This window comes from Ursus americanus, chromosome 8, assembly GCF_024610735.1.
Source record: "Ursus americanus isolate L20-20 chromosome 8, mUrsAme1.1.p, whole genome shotgun sequence".
Taxonomy (NCBI): domain Eukaryota; kingdom Metazoa; phylum Chordata; class Mammalia; order Carnivora; family Ursidae; genus Ursus; species Ursus americanus.
This window is the reverse complement of record NC_142134.1, coordinates 22,943,416-22,960,942: the sequence shown is the minus strand read 5'-3', so window position 1 is coordinate 22,960,942 and position 17,527 is coordinate 22,943,416. Positions and strand designations below refer to the sequence as shown.

At 43.7% G+C, this 17,527-nt stretch overlaps 1 protein-coding gene across 3 annotated transcripts in view; it reads left to right on the top strand.

The window, feature by feature from the left end:
- The window catches only part of FRAS1 (Fraser extracellular matrix complex subunit 1), a 413,106-nt gene that overhangs the window by 326,404 nt on the left and 69,175 nt on the right, over positions 1-17,527 (top strand). For all 3 annotated transcript variants that reach the window (XM_045790212.2, XM_045790198.2, XM_045790207.2), the window contains 6 exons: positions 3,366-3,556; positions 4,544-4,697; positions 5,867-6,130; positions 8,173-8,361; positions 9,757-9,876; positions 10,127-10,306. In XM_045790212.2, coding sequence (XP_045646168.2) covers positions 3,366-3,556; positions 4,544-4,697; positions 5,867-6,130; positions 8,173-8,361; positions 9,757-9,876; positions 10,127-10,306 — 1,098 coding nt within the window. The remainder of the gene's footprint in view (positions 1-3,365; positions 3,557-4,543; positions 4,698-5,866; positions 6,131-8,172; positions 8,362-9,756; positions 9,877-10,126; positions 10,307-17,527) is intronic.

Genomic DNA, 17,527 nt, shown 5'->3' with positions numbered 1-17,527 from the left:
ATCAGTAAACAAAACAGATAGAAACCCCTATCTTCACATTGCCTTCGATCCCTGTGGGGGGAGACAGATAAGAAGCCTAACAAAGGAGAAGATTGTGTAAGATGTTAGGAGGTGAATCAGTGCTAGGAGAAGCAACAGAGTAGGGAGGGGATCAGGAATGCCAGCAACGGGGAAGGGAAGGGCGTATGCCCTGCACGCAGAGCTGAGTGTCAAGGAAATAAAAATGCCTGTCCTCTCGTGGTGAGACAGCAGCAGTCTGGCTGGACCACAGCTATGGCTCAGCTCCTTCTAAGGATCTGACATGAATTGAAATGCACGCTTGTCTGCCTGTGACCCTCTCCTCCACATCCCTCCCCCTCCACCATCTGCCCGGGACCCCTGCTGCCTTTGCTGGTTATCACGGGGAAGGAGAGGCGAGAAGGTGTGTCCTGTCCACGGGCCCCCTGAGACCGTGGTGACTGGCAGTTGAGACAGCTCCTGGCCGGTTACCGTGTTGCCGCCTGTGCAGTGAGATCCCTGAGTGCCAGCGCTTGGCGCTAATTGGCATGCAGCTAGCAGCTCCCACAGAGAGGCCCTTGACTGAAGGTGTCTGTGGCCAGCATGGTGCCTGGGATTTGAGCCTAGTTCCCAGCAATTCGTCTAGCGGTGGCCACGTTTTCCTCCAGAAAATTGCGGGTCCTTTCCCCCATCTTGCTTTCATTATGTGCACTCAGGTTTGTTTATGGCTGAATTAGCTTTATCTCAACAAATGTTTATGCCAGAGACAAAGGATGTAAAGATGAGTGAGACACAGCCCCAGCCCTGAGTGGGAGACAGATAGGAAGACTGATAAATGACAATAAATTAAAAATGCTGGGACAGGGAAAGGGGCAAACCCTGAGAAAGTACATAGGGTGAAACGATGACTTCTGCTTGAGAGGGCAGGAAAGGCTGAGGAAGGTGACGTTTGTGTTGGAACTTGAAGGGTTAGTGGGAGTCTCACTGTGGGCAGAGGGAAGAGGATGGGCAAAGGTGGGGAGTCATGAAAGGGTAGTTGCCCCCCACCTCTATTTCTCTTCTCTCCAGGTGGTTTCTTAGTAAGCCTTCCTAACGTGGTTTGACATTAACCTGGAATGCCTGCAGAGGAGTATTTCACTGGTCTAGAAGTCAAATTTCTGGCAAGCTCCAGCTCTCTAAACAGTGATTCTCAAACTTTCATGTGTATAAGACTCAACTGGAGGGCTCATGAAAACACAGTTTCCTGAGCAGCAAACCCAGCATTCCTCCCCTCCCCAGAGGCTGGGAGGCCCATGCATTTGCATTCCTCCCCCCCCCCCACACCCCCCCCCACCCCCGGCTCATAGGCGATGCCATGGCTGCTGGCCCAGGGAGCACATTTGGAGAATCACTGTTCTACATTGGTATGAGCCTGGAAGTAAGGAAGAGACGCTCAGGGGGCTGGGGGCGGGGGGGGGGGGGGTGCAAATAACTATCCCAAGACAATTTAAGGACTCCAGCCCTTGCTCCATGGGTGTTCAGTACCGAGCCTGTTTTGTGTATATGAAACTAGCTACCTAGATTCAGAATCCTGCAGATCAGCATAATGCCTTTTTAAAAATATTATAAGAAGCAGCTTTAACTTCTTACCAGCAAGCCAGGAAGAAACAGAATAATTATACTGTGAGGTATAAAATCTAACAGCATGGACTACATTCATTCAGTACCAGCACAAAGAGAACAGACCCACCTTGATTACCTCGAGGGCATGCATCACGGTGTTCCAGCACAGCACAGTAATAGATGTTCCTAATGATAGCCTGCATGCATCAAGAACTGTTTAATTTGCACATAGTATATTCTGCTTAAGAAGGCAAGGAAGCACATTAATGAGAATGATTTACGGGAAAAAATAGAAGGTGCAATTTTAAAACTGGGAAGGATTGGTGCTTAAAGCTTCAGTGACAGATTCACTTGTTGAATGGCTTCTTTCCCAATGACAGAAAATAAGTCATTTCTCTATTTGAGTATATTTTTAGGTATTGTTTAGTTTATTTAAGCTCTTTCTGACCCAAATCAAGAAGCCACATTTCTCATATTTATAGCGATCAATGTAAAGGGAAAATAAAAATGTGAAGGAATTACAGCACTTCCTTGTGGAAACACTGAGCTGTGTGTGCTAGGGATTATCTGGTCACAGGTCACTCAGATCCCTCCATGCCTCTGGTGTCAAGAGGAACCAAATCTGATGGGTAAAATCTAAGACAGTTCACGTCATGGAAGAAAAAACAATTGTCCTGAGTTCTTATTTCAAACAAATTATAAGTAACACTTTTTCAGTCCTAGTCTTTCTGTTGGAAGGTTAACCAAAAAATGACACTGTCTACAATTCAGGAAGTCAATGGCCTTTTGATTTATGACCTGATCTTTGCAAAGGGCCATGAGAGAGACAAAGAGAAACGCTTTGTTGCTTTCAGACCTCCTATATACACTTTTTTTTTTTTTTGATATGTATCCAGGGAATGTTTGAAGACACAGGGGTTTCTTTTTCTCCTCTCTTTAGAAGAAAATGTGGTAACAATTTAAAATCAATCAATTAGAGAGACTCAGACCAAGGAAGAGACAAGCCATCCATCATTTAGATGGTGTTTACTCTTCCCCCTTTGCCTTTTCCAGTGTTTGGTTGGGGCTGGGATGAAAAGAAGAGTTAACTGGAACCAGCTCTATCTCTGGGGCTCTGCATGGAACTTGAGCATCTCAGGGCTTGAACGGCACCTGAGCTGTGGACAGTCCCGGAGCATCGCAGTAGCCCTAGGGTGCCATCCCGGGGGCTGAGCACTGACCCCTGGGGAGGTTTCCTTAAGGAACTGAGGTCAAATGAAAACTTGCTTAATGAGATATCTCTTAGATTAAAAAGTATACAGTTAGTCTTTTCTTAAATAGAGAAGGAGACTTCCTCTTGCAGGGTGTGCTAGGCAGGGTGGCTTTGAAATTGACCAAAGCTTAAGGTAGAGCCCTTGCGTTTGTGCTGTTACTTGTCCGAGGACTTACTTTATCACAGATTTCTAACAAAACAACCACTGATTCTTTTTTTTTTTTTATTCTTGCTATGTAAAATAACATTGTGAGTGCTTTCATGCACATTATCTCATCTGATTCCCTGTGGAAACAGCTGGGCAGCTGTAACCATGTGTAGATGAGAAATAGTAGGGAAATTGGGATTTGACCCCAGAGTCTTCCATTTCTAGTCTTGTGCTCTTTCCATTCTCCATTTTTATCCTCTAATGTAATTTCCTCTGTTGTTGATAATGCTGTCATGTTTTCTAGTTCAGCCTAGTAAGCAGGAATTGATGGATCGAGGTAAAAATTCTCTCTTGATGTTGACACAGGTGATCGTTTTGGCCCTGGAGCTACCAGTGACCTAGAGGCATCATTCCCTATTCAAGATGTCCTGGAAAACTACATTTACTACTTTCAGAGTGTTCATGAAAGCATTGAGCCAACCCATGACATTTTTAGTTTTTATGTAAGTGATGGAAACAGTCGTTCAGAAATCCACAGCATCAATATCACCATTGAGGTAAACACTTTGAAGTTGGGAAAGTGGGCCTTTGACAACAATATCCCCCCATTAGCTAGCTTTATATGAACTCAAAAGCAAAGAAGATTGCATTTGACCTTCAGTTTTCGAGGTCAATTTAAAAATATAACCCTGACCTTTAAGAAACTTGTAGAATTAAGGCTGGCATTTGGGGATGGTCTGACTTAGAAATCTGAATCTCCACTTCAGGGTAAAATGTGTTCATTCTATGTGAAAACAGTTTGTGAGGGTCAGACAGAGAAACCATCAGTCTCATCTTTAGCTGAAAACTAACATATGCCTGTTTTTCCCTGAAATTATTGTATGATTTCTACATGTATACTTGCCTTTTCTTACATTTTTAATGCATTTATTTGTTAAATTATAACATCAAAGAAATGTGTTCCTTGATGCTGTATTTATTCTCATTTGAGCAACTAGATAGCTTGCTCTACCAACCCAGGGAGACAGAGATAAAAGATAAAACTCAGAATGGAATATTCTCTGCCCTGGGAAAAGACCCTCAGCACCCTTCGGAGGTGGTAAAGGAGGGCTGGCACAGGGTCAGGGAGACAGCTTTAGAAACCCACGCTTTTAAATACGGTGTCCTACAGTACTATGATACTCTTGGGGTTTTCTAAGACAAATTTTGATTTCAAATAATGTGCTCTTTTATCCTCAAAATATACTCGTACTTCTCTAACCACATGTCCAGATTTTTGGTCTGAAAAACATGATCATTGTACCCGTGGAAAATATCTTGAAGATTTCTGTAGAATGTCAGTTTCTTTTCAAGGAGACATTTTGCTTGTGTGACTTCTTCTTTCAAACGAACCATTTTGATTGGGAATTAAAGATGGTGACACATTAAGTACTATTTCCATAGTGAAAGTTGATGTGACAATGTTACTTTTGCTGAATAAGGTTCATTTTCTTTCTTCTTAAACCAATATCTGTGTGAGACCTGATACTTTATGCTTTCATCAGAGGAAGAACGATGAGCCTCCCAGGATGACCTTGCGGCCCCTTGGCGTGCAGCTAAGCTCGGGAGTCGTGATAAGCAATTCTTCTCTGAGCCTGCAGGACCTGGACACTCCAGATAATGAGCTGGTTTTTGTACTGACAAAAAAGCCCGACCACGGTAGGACCCAACTGCTATGGCAGGCTTCTTAACTGAGGTGCCCGATAGGGTTTTAGAATAAACACATAGATTTCTGTTGATTATTCCTCTACTTTGCCTCTGCCATTCTTTGCATCAAAGTATAATCAGATTCACAGCTAGCCAATATTCTTTGGGGTCACAGTGGATACCAGTTGCTCTAAAAAGCCTGAATCCTAGGTAATTGGTGTCTCTGAAATTCAATTTCAGCTGTTTTCTTGCTCTCCTGTATAACCTCAGGCAAAATAGGTTTAGAGTCCTGTTCTCATAGGCTTCATTGCTTGATAGTCTTGGGCCATCTCATGCAAGGAACACTGTAGCAGCCTTGTTATTAATTTCACAAGGTGTTCACTTCAGGTTAGAGGTGTGCTAGATGTCTTTATGAACTTGATCCTTTTGCAAAGAAAGCACTTTTCCTGATTAAACCAGAGGTAAAAACCACCATGGGAATCTTTTACCTACTTCTTTTCTAAGTGCCATCCCTCTGATATTAGCCAAAGCTCTGGAACTTTCATCTCCCAGGTGGTACCTTAGTGTATCGTAACACCCTTGGTCTTTTAAAGATGAAGTTGTGTTGATGGAAGGTTAATATAAGAGTCTGTTGGTCACTGCATTTTATCTCCCTTCACTTTTGCTTTCTTTAATGAAACACTTTAACTGTCCATCATGATACACACCACCCTTGAAAACAGAAAAATATGCTTCAACCCGAAGATGTCTGGTATCTTTCTGAATTTAAAAGGAATTTAAAACACAGATGCCCTAGAAGGAAGGCAGCAGGAGAAGAGTGCTATTTTCACTTTGCAGAAGGGGAAAATAAGGTTTAGATAACGCAGAGAGTTTGAATTCATGGAGGGCGATTTGATTTCTAAGCCACTGTATTACCACATTCACTGTGTCTCCTCAAGAGATTTTTGAACAGGAAAAGTTAAATTTTATCTTCTTTATTTGTAGATGAGGCCACAGGGCAGCACCCTGTGCTTCTGTAGAAAATTCTGAGTTGTTGGTCATTTATGTGTGTGTGTCACCAAGAGCCTCTGAGGTGCTGGACATTTTACCCAGGCTCTCGCTAGTTGACAAATTCAGGCAATGTTTTGGTGCCATATATATTCTACCATTGTTTCTTTGTTTTTCTTTACTTTCTTCCTCAGGCCATCTGCTCTGGAGGCAAACTGCTTCTGAGCCTCTGGAGAATGGGAGGGTTTTAACTCAGGACTCCTCCTTCACCTACCAGGATGTCCTGGCCGGGCTGGTCGGGTACATGCCTGGTGGTCCCGGGGTGGCCGTGGATGAGTTCCGGTTCTCCCTCACGGATGGCCGCCACGTGGACACGGGGAGGATGGAGATATACATAGAACTGCCTACAAGTGGCGCCCCCAACTTGGCTGTAAACCGAGGCCTACAGCTCTCAGCAGGTACCACAGGAATGGAAGAGAGTAGCTGCGGTCCGTCTGTCCTTATTTCTTCTTTGTCAGCATGCTTGTTAGCTCTGTGGGAAGGTATTGAAGTGGACATTCAGAATTCAGAGAGACTGGAGGTGGGGAGAGCTATTCTTTCAAGGACACTAATTGTTGTGAGTGACTAATGTAAATCTCTTAAATTCTTTGGACCAGATGCCTCTCTGTGAATTTGAGAAGAGATTGCGAAGAGTTTATAGTACTTCCAGGGTCCTCAAAACCCTAATTTATCCAGCTACTTACAGGGCCAGGTTTCTTAGAACATGGCCATTGCCCAGCCAACCCCACAGGAAAAAACAGCAACAACAACAACAAAAGAAATCCAACAGAATTTTCAAGATGTTTACTTGAAAGACAAAAAAGGGGGGGGGGTCCTGGGGGGGCAATTGGGAAACGATCATAACTAAAAGAGTTTATAAAAATAATTAAGATTCACTAGATAGGGTATCCTAGGGTATAACATTCGCAAGTTTGCCTGTGTATACAGCACCTGAAGGACCTGTGACACGTGTCAGTCTTGAAGTCAGTTTGCATAGGGAGTTACTTAATTAGGGAGTGGGCCTTTTCCCTCCAGAACATCTGCTCCCACTGGGGTCCTGTTTGTTTATCTACTCTTAGTTTCACATGTATCTGGTAGTGAAAACTATATGGCATAATGGTATTTGAAAATTTGGAGATTCCCAAAGGTTCCCATTATTCGATCTGAGATTTAACTTTCCCCTGTTTACAAGCCAGTAAGTTAGCCTGTTAGTGTTTCATGGGTGCTGATAGAAGACAGGAGACTCCTGGGTCAGAGACAAATACTTTGCTACTCACAGCACATTGGGCAGCATTGCCATCAGCAAGTTTGCATCTTTTCCTTCTGCGCTCCAAGTCTGGTGGGAGTAATGCAGAAGGCCCAGATGGATGCCTTCACATGCAATGGGACCCATTAGAGAAGAGGAACGCTGAGCTTGGGGGAAACTCCCCCTGTTATAATCACAATAAGCAAGCCTGATCTTTGTCCCAGAGGAAGTATCACCTCATCCCTTGGGGCTGCTTGCTGAGAATGGCCTGGGGAAAGAATAGTTAGGCCTTGCATTGTTGGCATTACCCAGCAAGAACACACAGGTTGCCCAGGGTCCAGCCAAACACTAGGATATATTAGACATGAATGACTAGCATCTATTTTACCAGAACTTACTATTTTTAATATGAGCTGGAATTGCCAATTACTATTGTCTCACCTCCTTTCCCAACGCCCACATAGCCTTACAGGGCCCCCTGTTTTATAATCCTGTAAACATTGATTTTAACTATTTGGTTTGAGATGGCAACAAGATATATTTATAAGTTTATGTAAAGCTGTTGCCAATGATTTAGTGAACCTCAAGATAGTAAATAAGTTAGGTCCAAGAAGATTTCACCAAAGATCTAGGAGTTATTACATCAATCCAGGGAGGGGCAACTGATAGGTCACAGGAGTAGAGTGAGCATGGGGCAGAGAGAGTGAAAATGGATCAGCAGAGAAAAGGGCTCAGATCTAAACCCGAGGGAAGATAAATAGACTGCAAAGTTGGGATTGTTTTTTTTTTGTTTTTGTTTTTTTTTAATAATGATTTTTTATTATATTATGTTAGTCACCATACAGTACATCCCCGGTTTTCGATGCAAGGCTCGATGATTCATTAGTTGTGTATAACACCCAGTGCACCATGCAATATGTGCCCTCCTTACTACCCATCACCGGTCTATCCCATTCCCCCACCCCCCTCCCCTCTGTAGCCCTCAGTTTGTTTCTCATAGTCCATAGTCTCTCATGTTTCATAAGTTGGGATTGTTTCACTTAGGGAAATTAAAATGTGTGCAGCTGGAAACTGAGAAGGGCAAGCACCCGGTATTCACTTAAACCCAGGCAGTGTGCGATCATTTAGTCTCTAGTCTCCTGAAATCACTTGACATCCTATTCAAACATCCATGCAATGATGGGCAATGACCTCCTCTCTCCCACTCCCTTCCAGGGTCTGTAGCACGCATCACAGAACAGCATCTGAGAGTGACAGATACTGATTCAGATGACCGTCAGGTGATGTACATCATGAGGGAAGATCCTGGCGCGGGGCGTCTGCAGATGATAACACACGACAACCCGGAGCAAATCTCTGTGAAAGGCCCCATCCGGAGTTTCACCCAGGCTGACATTAGCCAAGGTCAGCTAGCTCTCTTGCACCTGCCCAGACTTGGACAGAGTCTACTCACAGTTGTAAATGGGAGTTAAATGCCTGGTAGCTTATGGCAGTAAACTGCACTCTTTGTTTTGAATAAGAACTGCGTTATAGTTTCATTTATTCTTTCTTGTCTCCTCAATTTTTTGGTTAAAAAAACTATCCTTCTTGGCTAAAATGTGTTCATGCTTTGACATAGCATTGATGAAATTTGGGGCTGTTATGGAGGGAAAAAATCATTTTGACTTGCTATGATGCTAAAAAGTGTTTGTGAGAGAGAGGAGGAAAAAGAAGTGAATTGGGATGGATTAAGGTGGAAATTATGCCTGCCTTAGGTGAACAATTTATATCTCTTTTCAGCTCCCCAAAGAGCACAAGTTAATGAACTAAGCAAAATGGAAGGGCATAAATCGGAGCCGCCTGGGGGAGATTACATAGCTCATCCCTCCTCCAGGAAATGCTGATGTAATGTAAAAGCATAAATGTTAAATGCTACGTAGTTACTGTACAGTTCTTTCAGGGGTAAAAAAAGGGAAAAAAAAGTTACGTGGTGGGGGAAAAAAGTAATCCAAAGTCATGGGATGATGTGCAATCCCATTTAGAGGTGGAAATAGCCCCGAGGAGTAGACATTAGGGTCTTGTCCATGTGCTAACACTCAAAATGGGGTAGCAGCTGATTTCTCGCTGGACCTGTCTCTACTTTCCTGAAGGGGATGGAATAGACAAAGGGATAGTAATTCCTTAATTATTCTTTGCCTCAGTGTCTCTTTTGTAAAAATGAGACTGAGTACTTCTCCCTAGATGTTTGGTTATATTTACATTGCAAGGTGCCTGGAAGTGAGGCTGTGGCTGAGCAAAAATGTAAGAGTTTGTGCTTCTCCCTGTGGATCCTTATGACTAATATGTAGAGTTTATCTGTTAATTTGTTGGTTGGTTGGTTGGTTATATTCAGTGTTGTTTCAGAAATGGCTGAGAGCTGCACTGGGAAATGGGAGTGATGAGCTCTGGGAGAGTATGGGCCGCAGCTCCGTGTCCCTGGCCCCGCGACGTGGGTATATAGCCAGTGATGTGGGTGCCATCGCTGCACATTTTCCATGTGGTTGCTCATGAGACTTCCTATGAGTCTTTCACAAAAGCTCAGCCTCAACCATAAGCAGAGCTACTTGGGATGATTTTATTATGAGAGTGTTTTTGATTATGAGGAAGTCAATAGCGAGAAGGGAAAGAGAGGAATTGAAAGCTTTAGAGTAAAATGTCAAAGTGAGGAAGGTGTTAATTGATTCATTGGTGTGAATACCAATCAGATTCCCACTTCCCACTTCAGAAATAAGGGCAGAAAGCACTAATAGCGAGTCTTGATTATCTTGTCCTTTTTTACAGGCCAAGTAGAATACAGACACGGGAAAGGAGAATCTGGCGGGAGCTTTGCATTTAAATTCGATGTGGTTGATGGAGAAGGCAACATGCTGATTGGACAGTCATTTTCCATCAATGTTTTGGGTAAGAGGGCATTGGGTTTCTAAAAATATTCCAGCAGGTCCGCGGTTATACAGTGTACACTGTGCTTACCTTGAGGCTGGAGTCTTTCCTTTACCGAGCTACATGGGAATCTGGAATCCTGTCTCCTCTGTTGTGGGAAACTCTGGCTCCTTAGGGCACTCTCTGAGGGATAGGCCTAAGGATTATTCTGATCTTACTCCTGGACAGCTGAAAGGATCCATTTTCAAATCACTATTTCTGATATTTTCAGAAGACAATTCCCCACCAGTCATCACCACCAACAAAGGGCTGGTCTTGGATGAGAACTCAGTGGAGAAAATCACCACTCTGCAGCTCTCTGCCACCGACCAAGAGAGTAAGCCTACAGAATTGATCTATACAATCAGTAGACAGCCCGAGCTGGGCCACCTGGAACATGCAGCATCCCCAGGTAAGCCTGTCATCTCCTGCTTCATCAAACCAAAAGTTGGGATTTAGTAAGTGTTGGGAATAAGCCACATACACCTAGAATCTGCCTTGGTTAGTATTTATTTTTGCATTACTAGTTTTGACCGTTCTATACTACCTTGCATCATAATTTGGCACACAGCAGATGCTCAGTAATTCCTTGCTGAAAGTTGAACAAATAATTGCAATTTATGTAAGCAGTCTTGTCTCCATAACTAGATTGTCAGTTCCTTTAGGGCAACACTACATCCTGCTGTTCTAAAGTCTGAGCACCTGGCACAGTATGATGCCCTAAAAATGTAATTCAGGAAATAACAAGTGAGCATGTGTATTGGGCAAGATTCTAGTTGAGCTGCTGCTGAGGGAGCAAAAACAGATAAAGGAGGTCCCATCCTCACCCTCTAGTATGCTTTATTGGACGAGATAAGGAACCTTTGCATATAACCATACCTAAGGGAAGAATATGGCAGGTATTTTAGGAACTGTATTAACCTGGTGTCATAGAAGTTCAAAAATGGGAGAGGCTGCATTGGGTAGGAAGGTGCATAGAGGTGGCATTTAAAGGTGCCCTGAGAGGGCACCTGGGTGGCTCAGTCTGTTAAGCGTCTGCCTTCAGCTCCAGTCATGATCCCAGGGTCCTGGGATCGAGTCCCACATTGGGCTTCTTGCTCAGTGAGGAGCCTGCTTCTCCCTCTGCCTGCCACTCCCTCTGCTTGTGCTCTCTCTTTCTCTGACAAATAAATAAAATCTTTTTTTAAAAAAAGTGTGCTTAGAAGGTAGAGTTTGAGCAGACAAAAATGGTGTTATTTTCAGAGAAGGGAATAGCATGTGGGCACATTCAAAAAATAATGAATGGGCCAGTTTAGCTAAAGCATATATTTGAAATAGGAGTAGATGCGGCTCATGGGTAGACTGAGATTTTATGGAGGGTCTTCAAAGCTGGGATAAGCAATCCCTATGTAATTCAACAGGCGATAGAGAGTCACTGCAGAGTTCTGAGCAGGGAAGGAAAGTGACATTCGTCTAGTGTCTAACAGATGGACAGAAAGAAAGCGAGAGGAGGCAGTGACAGTGGGTCCGAAGTCTCACATTTGGCCCAATAGTAGGTAGTGAGTCTTCCCCTAGAGGGGCGGTAGTAGAAATAGGAAGATGAGAACCATGTAAGAGATATGTGCCTGGCACCTGGTAAACTACTCGATCAACAGCAGTTGGTGGAAGAGTGGGAGGGAGGGAGGGATTTCAGGGGGAGAACCTACAGAACTTGGCAGTTGAATGGATGTGAGGCGTTTGCTGAATGAGCGATCTAAAGGTAGAGTCGTCTTTGTTTCGTACATCGTGGAGGCAGCAATGGTTTGCAGGAGATTTAGATCGTCACCCACTTCCTTTGGATTTCAAGTTCCAGATCCTTCATTCATCCAACCAGGGGAATAACAAAACAGGGGATGTACTTACCCAGATTCTACTCACTCTCTAATACAGGGAGTCAGACCATAAGCAAGCGAGCAAGTCGATATATCGTTTATCAGTGGTTATGAGTATTTTAGGGGAGAAATAAGAGCATTCCAGGGTAGAGAGCAAGGGGGTGAGGGAAGAACTCCCTGCTATAAAATGACATTTGACAAGCGGTCTAGGGGGCTGAGGGAGCCAGCCATGCTGGTGTTATAAGGAAAGGGCCTTCCAGACAGAGGGATGGGTGAGTTTAACATCCTGGGGTGGGATCAGCCTGGCACATCCCATTCCAGAGACAGCAAGACCAGTGAATGAGCAGGGTGAATGAGAGGGAGGTCCGTGGGGAGGCGAGCTTCGAGAAGTGGAGGGTAGTCTGGCAGAGTTGGTGAGAGAGGCAGACCATGGTGATGGTGATGGCGGAGGGGGAAGTGTTGTGAGCGTTTGGTGGGAGAGTGTGGGAAACGATGGAGAGATTGGCCAAAATCCCTAATGCAAGTGGAGCAAATGGCCTACCCTTTTGTCCTGAAGTTCCTGGGGGAAGAATGCAGATCAGCACTCCTAAGACCTTGGCTGTATGAGATATTTGATAACTAATTCATGAGCTAATTGCTTCTGCCAGAATTCTGTCAGTTTGCTGATTGTATCTCTCCGAAGATGAAAGGGCAGACTCTTGGCTGTTGTGTTGGGCAACTGCATCCACACTATGCAGAGCTTTAAAAGCACTGAGCCTCAAGCAAGGCACTGGCAGCTGCCTAGCTGCTGGTCATTCCCAGCCCTTACTCTTCTTTGACTGGGGGCTGTGTTAAGAGTTCAGCGTGAGGCTGCTTCAATTACTCCTTTTCTGTTTTTACAGTCTCAGCCTTCACTGGGCTTAAATTCTGGCTGCCAAGACCAAGCCAGTGCTGCTTAGGGAGACTCGTAGGTGATCACATTTCTCCGTTATCTTGGGAAAGCACCCTCCAAAAATAGAGGGAGGACTTTCCTTCCCTGGGACACTACCCTTCACCTGCCCTTTTCCACCAGGCTTGACTTCCTAACTCACCTGACTCACGCCCCACCCCCCCAGTTTTTCTGAGGCCAACTGTTTCTAGTAACTCTCAGTGGCCCAGATCTGAGGATCCAGTCCCCTCCCCTTTACTCTTGGGGCCTCTTCCCATTGCTAATGGAACAGGGCTTCCTGCCCTTCCTGCATCTCCAACCCCATTCTGCATCCTTTCTGTAGCATTTTGCCAGAATTCTCACCTTCCCTGTCTGCCCTAAGTGAGAATATTTTCGTGAGCTTGATTCTTTTTAGATGTGAAAGGTGTCCCGTCAGAGGAAATGCACATTGACATCTTGCATTCGTCTCCTAAGGCAGCTGGAGCAGCTCAGGGAAAACCCCCACACCTCACCCCTTTGCCTCAGTGGGTGAGGATGGGTCTACCAGGAGCTGGGGTAGGCTGGCCTGTGCTTTCCAAAAAGAGCAAGCAGACTTCGAGGCCACTGTCTTGTGGTGCAGGCACTGAGCTATTTTGGGACCAATGCCTCTTGGAATTATCAGTTTCCACCAGCGCTTGCAGATTTCCTCTCACTGGTTAACTCTAAAGTGGACTCAGTCTCATACTGTCTGTCCTGGTCAGTAGATCATAATTGATTGTTCTTTTTAGATAGACAGGAAAGGTGTGATGATTCTATTTTCTTCCCCTGAGGAGGTATAGGGAGCCATATGCCTATGCAAACTGTGCAGAAGACAGACCAGAGCCTGCTGCCTCTAGGGAGAGTAGCTTGAGAGTCTAGGCCCCACCTGGGCCCTTTTCAAGGTTGAGGGACCACAACCTCATGTCAGGGACCCTGAAGACCCTCTTTTTCTTGTGAAATCAGAGTAAGGAGTTATATTATTGGGATAGAAGCTAAGCCTCTGAAACAAAGAGACCCAAACTTCAGTGCCTTAAATAAGTTCATTTTCTCTCACAGAAAAATCCAGAGGCAGGTGGCCCGGATGGCCTAAAGTGCCTCAATATGAGGCTCCCATCTCTGGTCCAAGGTGACTACTGTAATTGTTGTCATTCCCCAGCCAGAGGTAAGGGACAAAGACCAGGGGAGCCCACGTCCTTTGCTACGTTAGGAGTATTACTGGAAGAACACATGTGAATTATTGATCACATCCCCGTGGCAAGAGGGTAGTCAGACAAAGCTGTGAGGTGGCCGGGAATGGTAGACCCTAACTGGGCATCCAATTACTTCGCTGACACTTAGAAGTTGTGTTTTTTAAAGTCGGGGAGCAGTATAGCAATCTCCAGCACAGCACCGGTTCTCACCTTCACCAAACGTTCACTGAGTAGCTGCTGCCGGAGAGGATTTGTTCTAGAAGTGGGAGACATGCAAACAAACACGTGTGAATGTGTTTCTGTAGCCGTGACAGCAACATGACAGGACAGTGGGAGCCACCGCACGGCAAGGTCTGCCTGAGAGAGGTGTGGGAGTGAGTCAGGAACAACTTCCAGAGATGATGCTTTAGCAGAGGTGTTCCTTGGTCTCCTCTTTCTCTCTGCCTCTCTCAGGATGGTGACACCAGAGTATTGTCTCACAGATCTGGGGCTGGAAGTCAGAGATCATGGGGTCAGCAGGGTTGAGATTCCCGCTGAGGGCTGTGAGGGAGAATCTGTCCCGGGCCTCTCTCCTTGGCTTTGTAAAGTTGAGCATCTTTGTGCCCATGTGGAGTACTCCCTGTCTGTGTATGTCTGTGACAAATTCTCCCCTTTTATAAATCCGATTGGATTGGGGCCCCCTCTAATGACTGCATCTTAACCACTTACATAAGCAATGATCCTATTTCCAAATAAGGTCACACTGTGAGGTACTGAGGGTTAGGACTGCAGCATATGAATTTAGGGAGGGGGCGTGGGGATGACACAATTCATTCCCTAACAGGAGGCTTTGAAGAAAAGCTGGAGCAGAGAAGCTGAGGGTTTCCCCCAGCCTGAGCCTGCAGTGGGACACAGGCAGCATGCATAGAGCCACCCACAGCGCTGCGGAAAGCGGGAAGGCCAAGGCAATTGCCTACATCCTGTTAAGACAAAGCAATTTCTTCAAAGATGCTTTATTCGCGTACGCTTCCCTGACCTGGACTGAACTTTCTCTAACGTTCTGGCCCTCCAGGGGAATTGGAAAAACTGACAGGGTTAATGTGGGTCTCCGTAATATGGCCAGATACATAGTTTAGCCAGCAGGTTGGTAACAGAAAACACCTTCGATGGGATTAAACTCCTTCAAGATATTTCAAACAGTAACTACCTGCTGTGACAGCCAGTAGGGATGATATGTTATTAGAAATACCACCTTGATGGTGAGTAGCTTAAGTCTTCTGATACCCAATTAGCAAAGGCTAGAATATTTTTTTAAGCGTACAGAGATGGAAAATCTGTTCTCAGTAGGACCTCTTAGGTAGCTTTTATAGTGGATGAACTGACTTCATTCACCAAGCGTGTTTTGAGTACCTACTGTGTGCCAGGTACTATTTTAGGTGCACACTAGTGAAGAAACAACACAAATCCTTGTCCTCTTGAAGCTTCTGTTCTAGATGCACCTCGTTACCCTCTGGCACGAAGTTAGGGACATCACTTAAGCGATCATATTAAATACCCCATCAAAATCGGTATTTCAGGCAAGAAAAATACAAGAGCCAAAACAAGTATTCTAGAAGAAATGATTCAATTAAAAATATTACAATGATGATATTTCAGGGGTGGATCCATGAGTGGCTTTTGTGATTCTTTACTACATTTCTGTGTTTTTCACATTTTCTTTAATAGACATGTATTACTTTTATATTGAAAAAAAAATCAAAGGATAAGAGTAAAATCCAAGAGGCTCCTTGCCCAGCCTGCAAAGGTTAGATGAGCTGTACAAAAAGTATTCCTAGCAAGCATTAACTTTGGAGTTAGAAAACCTTGAGTTTCACCCCAGCGCTGCCTTAGCTGTGTGAGACCTTGGGTAGGTCACACTGCTTTTCTAATTTTATTCGTGTCATAATCTAGAAAAATGGAGGTAATATGCCAACCTTGACCTCCCAGAACTGTTAAAAGGGAAAACTCAATATGTATAAGCAAAGCTGAAAGAGTGTTCTGCACATGGTAGGTGCTCAATGTTTGCTAGTTTGAATTGGGAAGGACTCATTAAGATCAAGCCTAGAGCTCTCATATGCTACTAGTGGAAATATAAAAATATTTTATATTTATAAAATATAAATATACCACTTAGTTTGGCAGTTTCCTAAAAAGTTAAGCATGTACCTAACATATAGTCCCACCATTCCACTCTTAGAGATTTACCCAGGAATAAAAACTTCTGCCGATACCAAGACTTGTGCATGAGTGATCATAGCAGCCTTATTTACAATAGCACGAAACTGGAAATAACCTAAATGTCCATCAACAGGTGAATGGAGACACAAACTACGATATCTCCATCCAGTGGAATACCACTCAACAATAAAAAAGAGTAAACTATTAATGCATGCTGCAAGATGGATAAATCTCAAAATAATTATGCTGAGCAAAAGAAACTATGCATAAAATAGTATATACTCTCTAATTCTAATTATGAAAAAAATTAGAAAAAATCCAACTAATCTATAGTTACAGAAAGTAATTGATTTGTTTCTTTGGGATAAGGCAGGGGACAAGAAAGGGAAGAATGGAAGGATTGTAGAGTGTCAGGAAACTTTGGGGGTGATGGACACGTTCCCTATTTTGATTAAGGTGATGGTTTCATGGATATGCCAAAGCTCATGAAATTGTACACTTTAAATATGTGCAATTTATTATATGTCAGTTTCCTCTCAATAAGAAATGTTAAGAAAAGGAAAGATCAATTCCAGACCTTTCTTTCCAAGAAGGAAAAATCTATCACCTTTCTTAATCACTCTCAGAGTAACGACTCATATAAAGGGACAGGGAAGTAGGTGACTGGTTGATTGTGAGAATCCAGACAAGTATTTCCCCATGAGCTGTGAGGATGGATTCACAGCAGGGAACGAGATTTAAATTTCTCAGCGCAGCCAGTCTGAAGTTATTAAGTTTTTAAAGAATGGTATGGATTTCTGTCTAGAGCCACAAGACAAAGCGATAAGACAGGGGGCCACATTTTTTGCCTGTCAACAGCTGATGTAGCAAGCACAGAAATATCAAATGCCTTCTCATAAAAAAAAAAAATAATGCCCCAATATTCAGGAGGGTGTTGTATCTAGGTAACAAATTTCAGATGATAAAGAGAGTTACAAATGTGAACCATGTGGGTTGAATTTTTTTAAAAAAAGATATTGATGTCCCAGTTAAATGTAAAACAGTCAAAGTAGATTTTCTGTTTTTTTACTGAAAAGGCACACTGGTTTTGCCGGGATTAACAATGATAAATAATACATCCCAGGAAGCAGCAAATGAATTTCAGGACCAAACCAAAGGACTAGATTCGATGGATTAATACCTCAACACCCAGAATCTGAAAGAGGGAATTTGTGCTGAGGGACTAAAAGATGTGGTTTTGTTTCAGTCTTGGCTGGAACCAGAGGATGAGACACAGAAGCCCTAAGATAGAAGCAAGAATTCTGGGCTGTTCTGCTAAATGCTGTGGGACATTTAAAAACATAAGATGTTACTCATTTGTGGGATACGTTGGACTTATCTAAAATCACTTAGTTTTTTTGTGTTGTTTGTTTTTTTTCTTTTACTTTTAGTACAAGTCTGAAAAAAATTTAATGTGTTTCCTCTATATCATG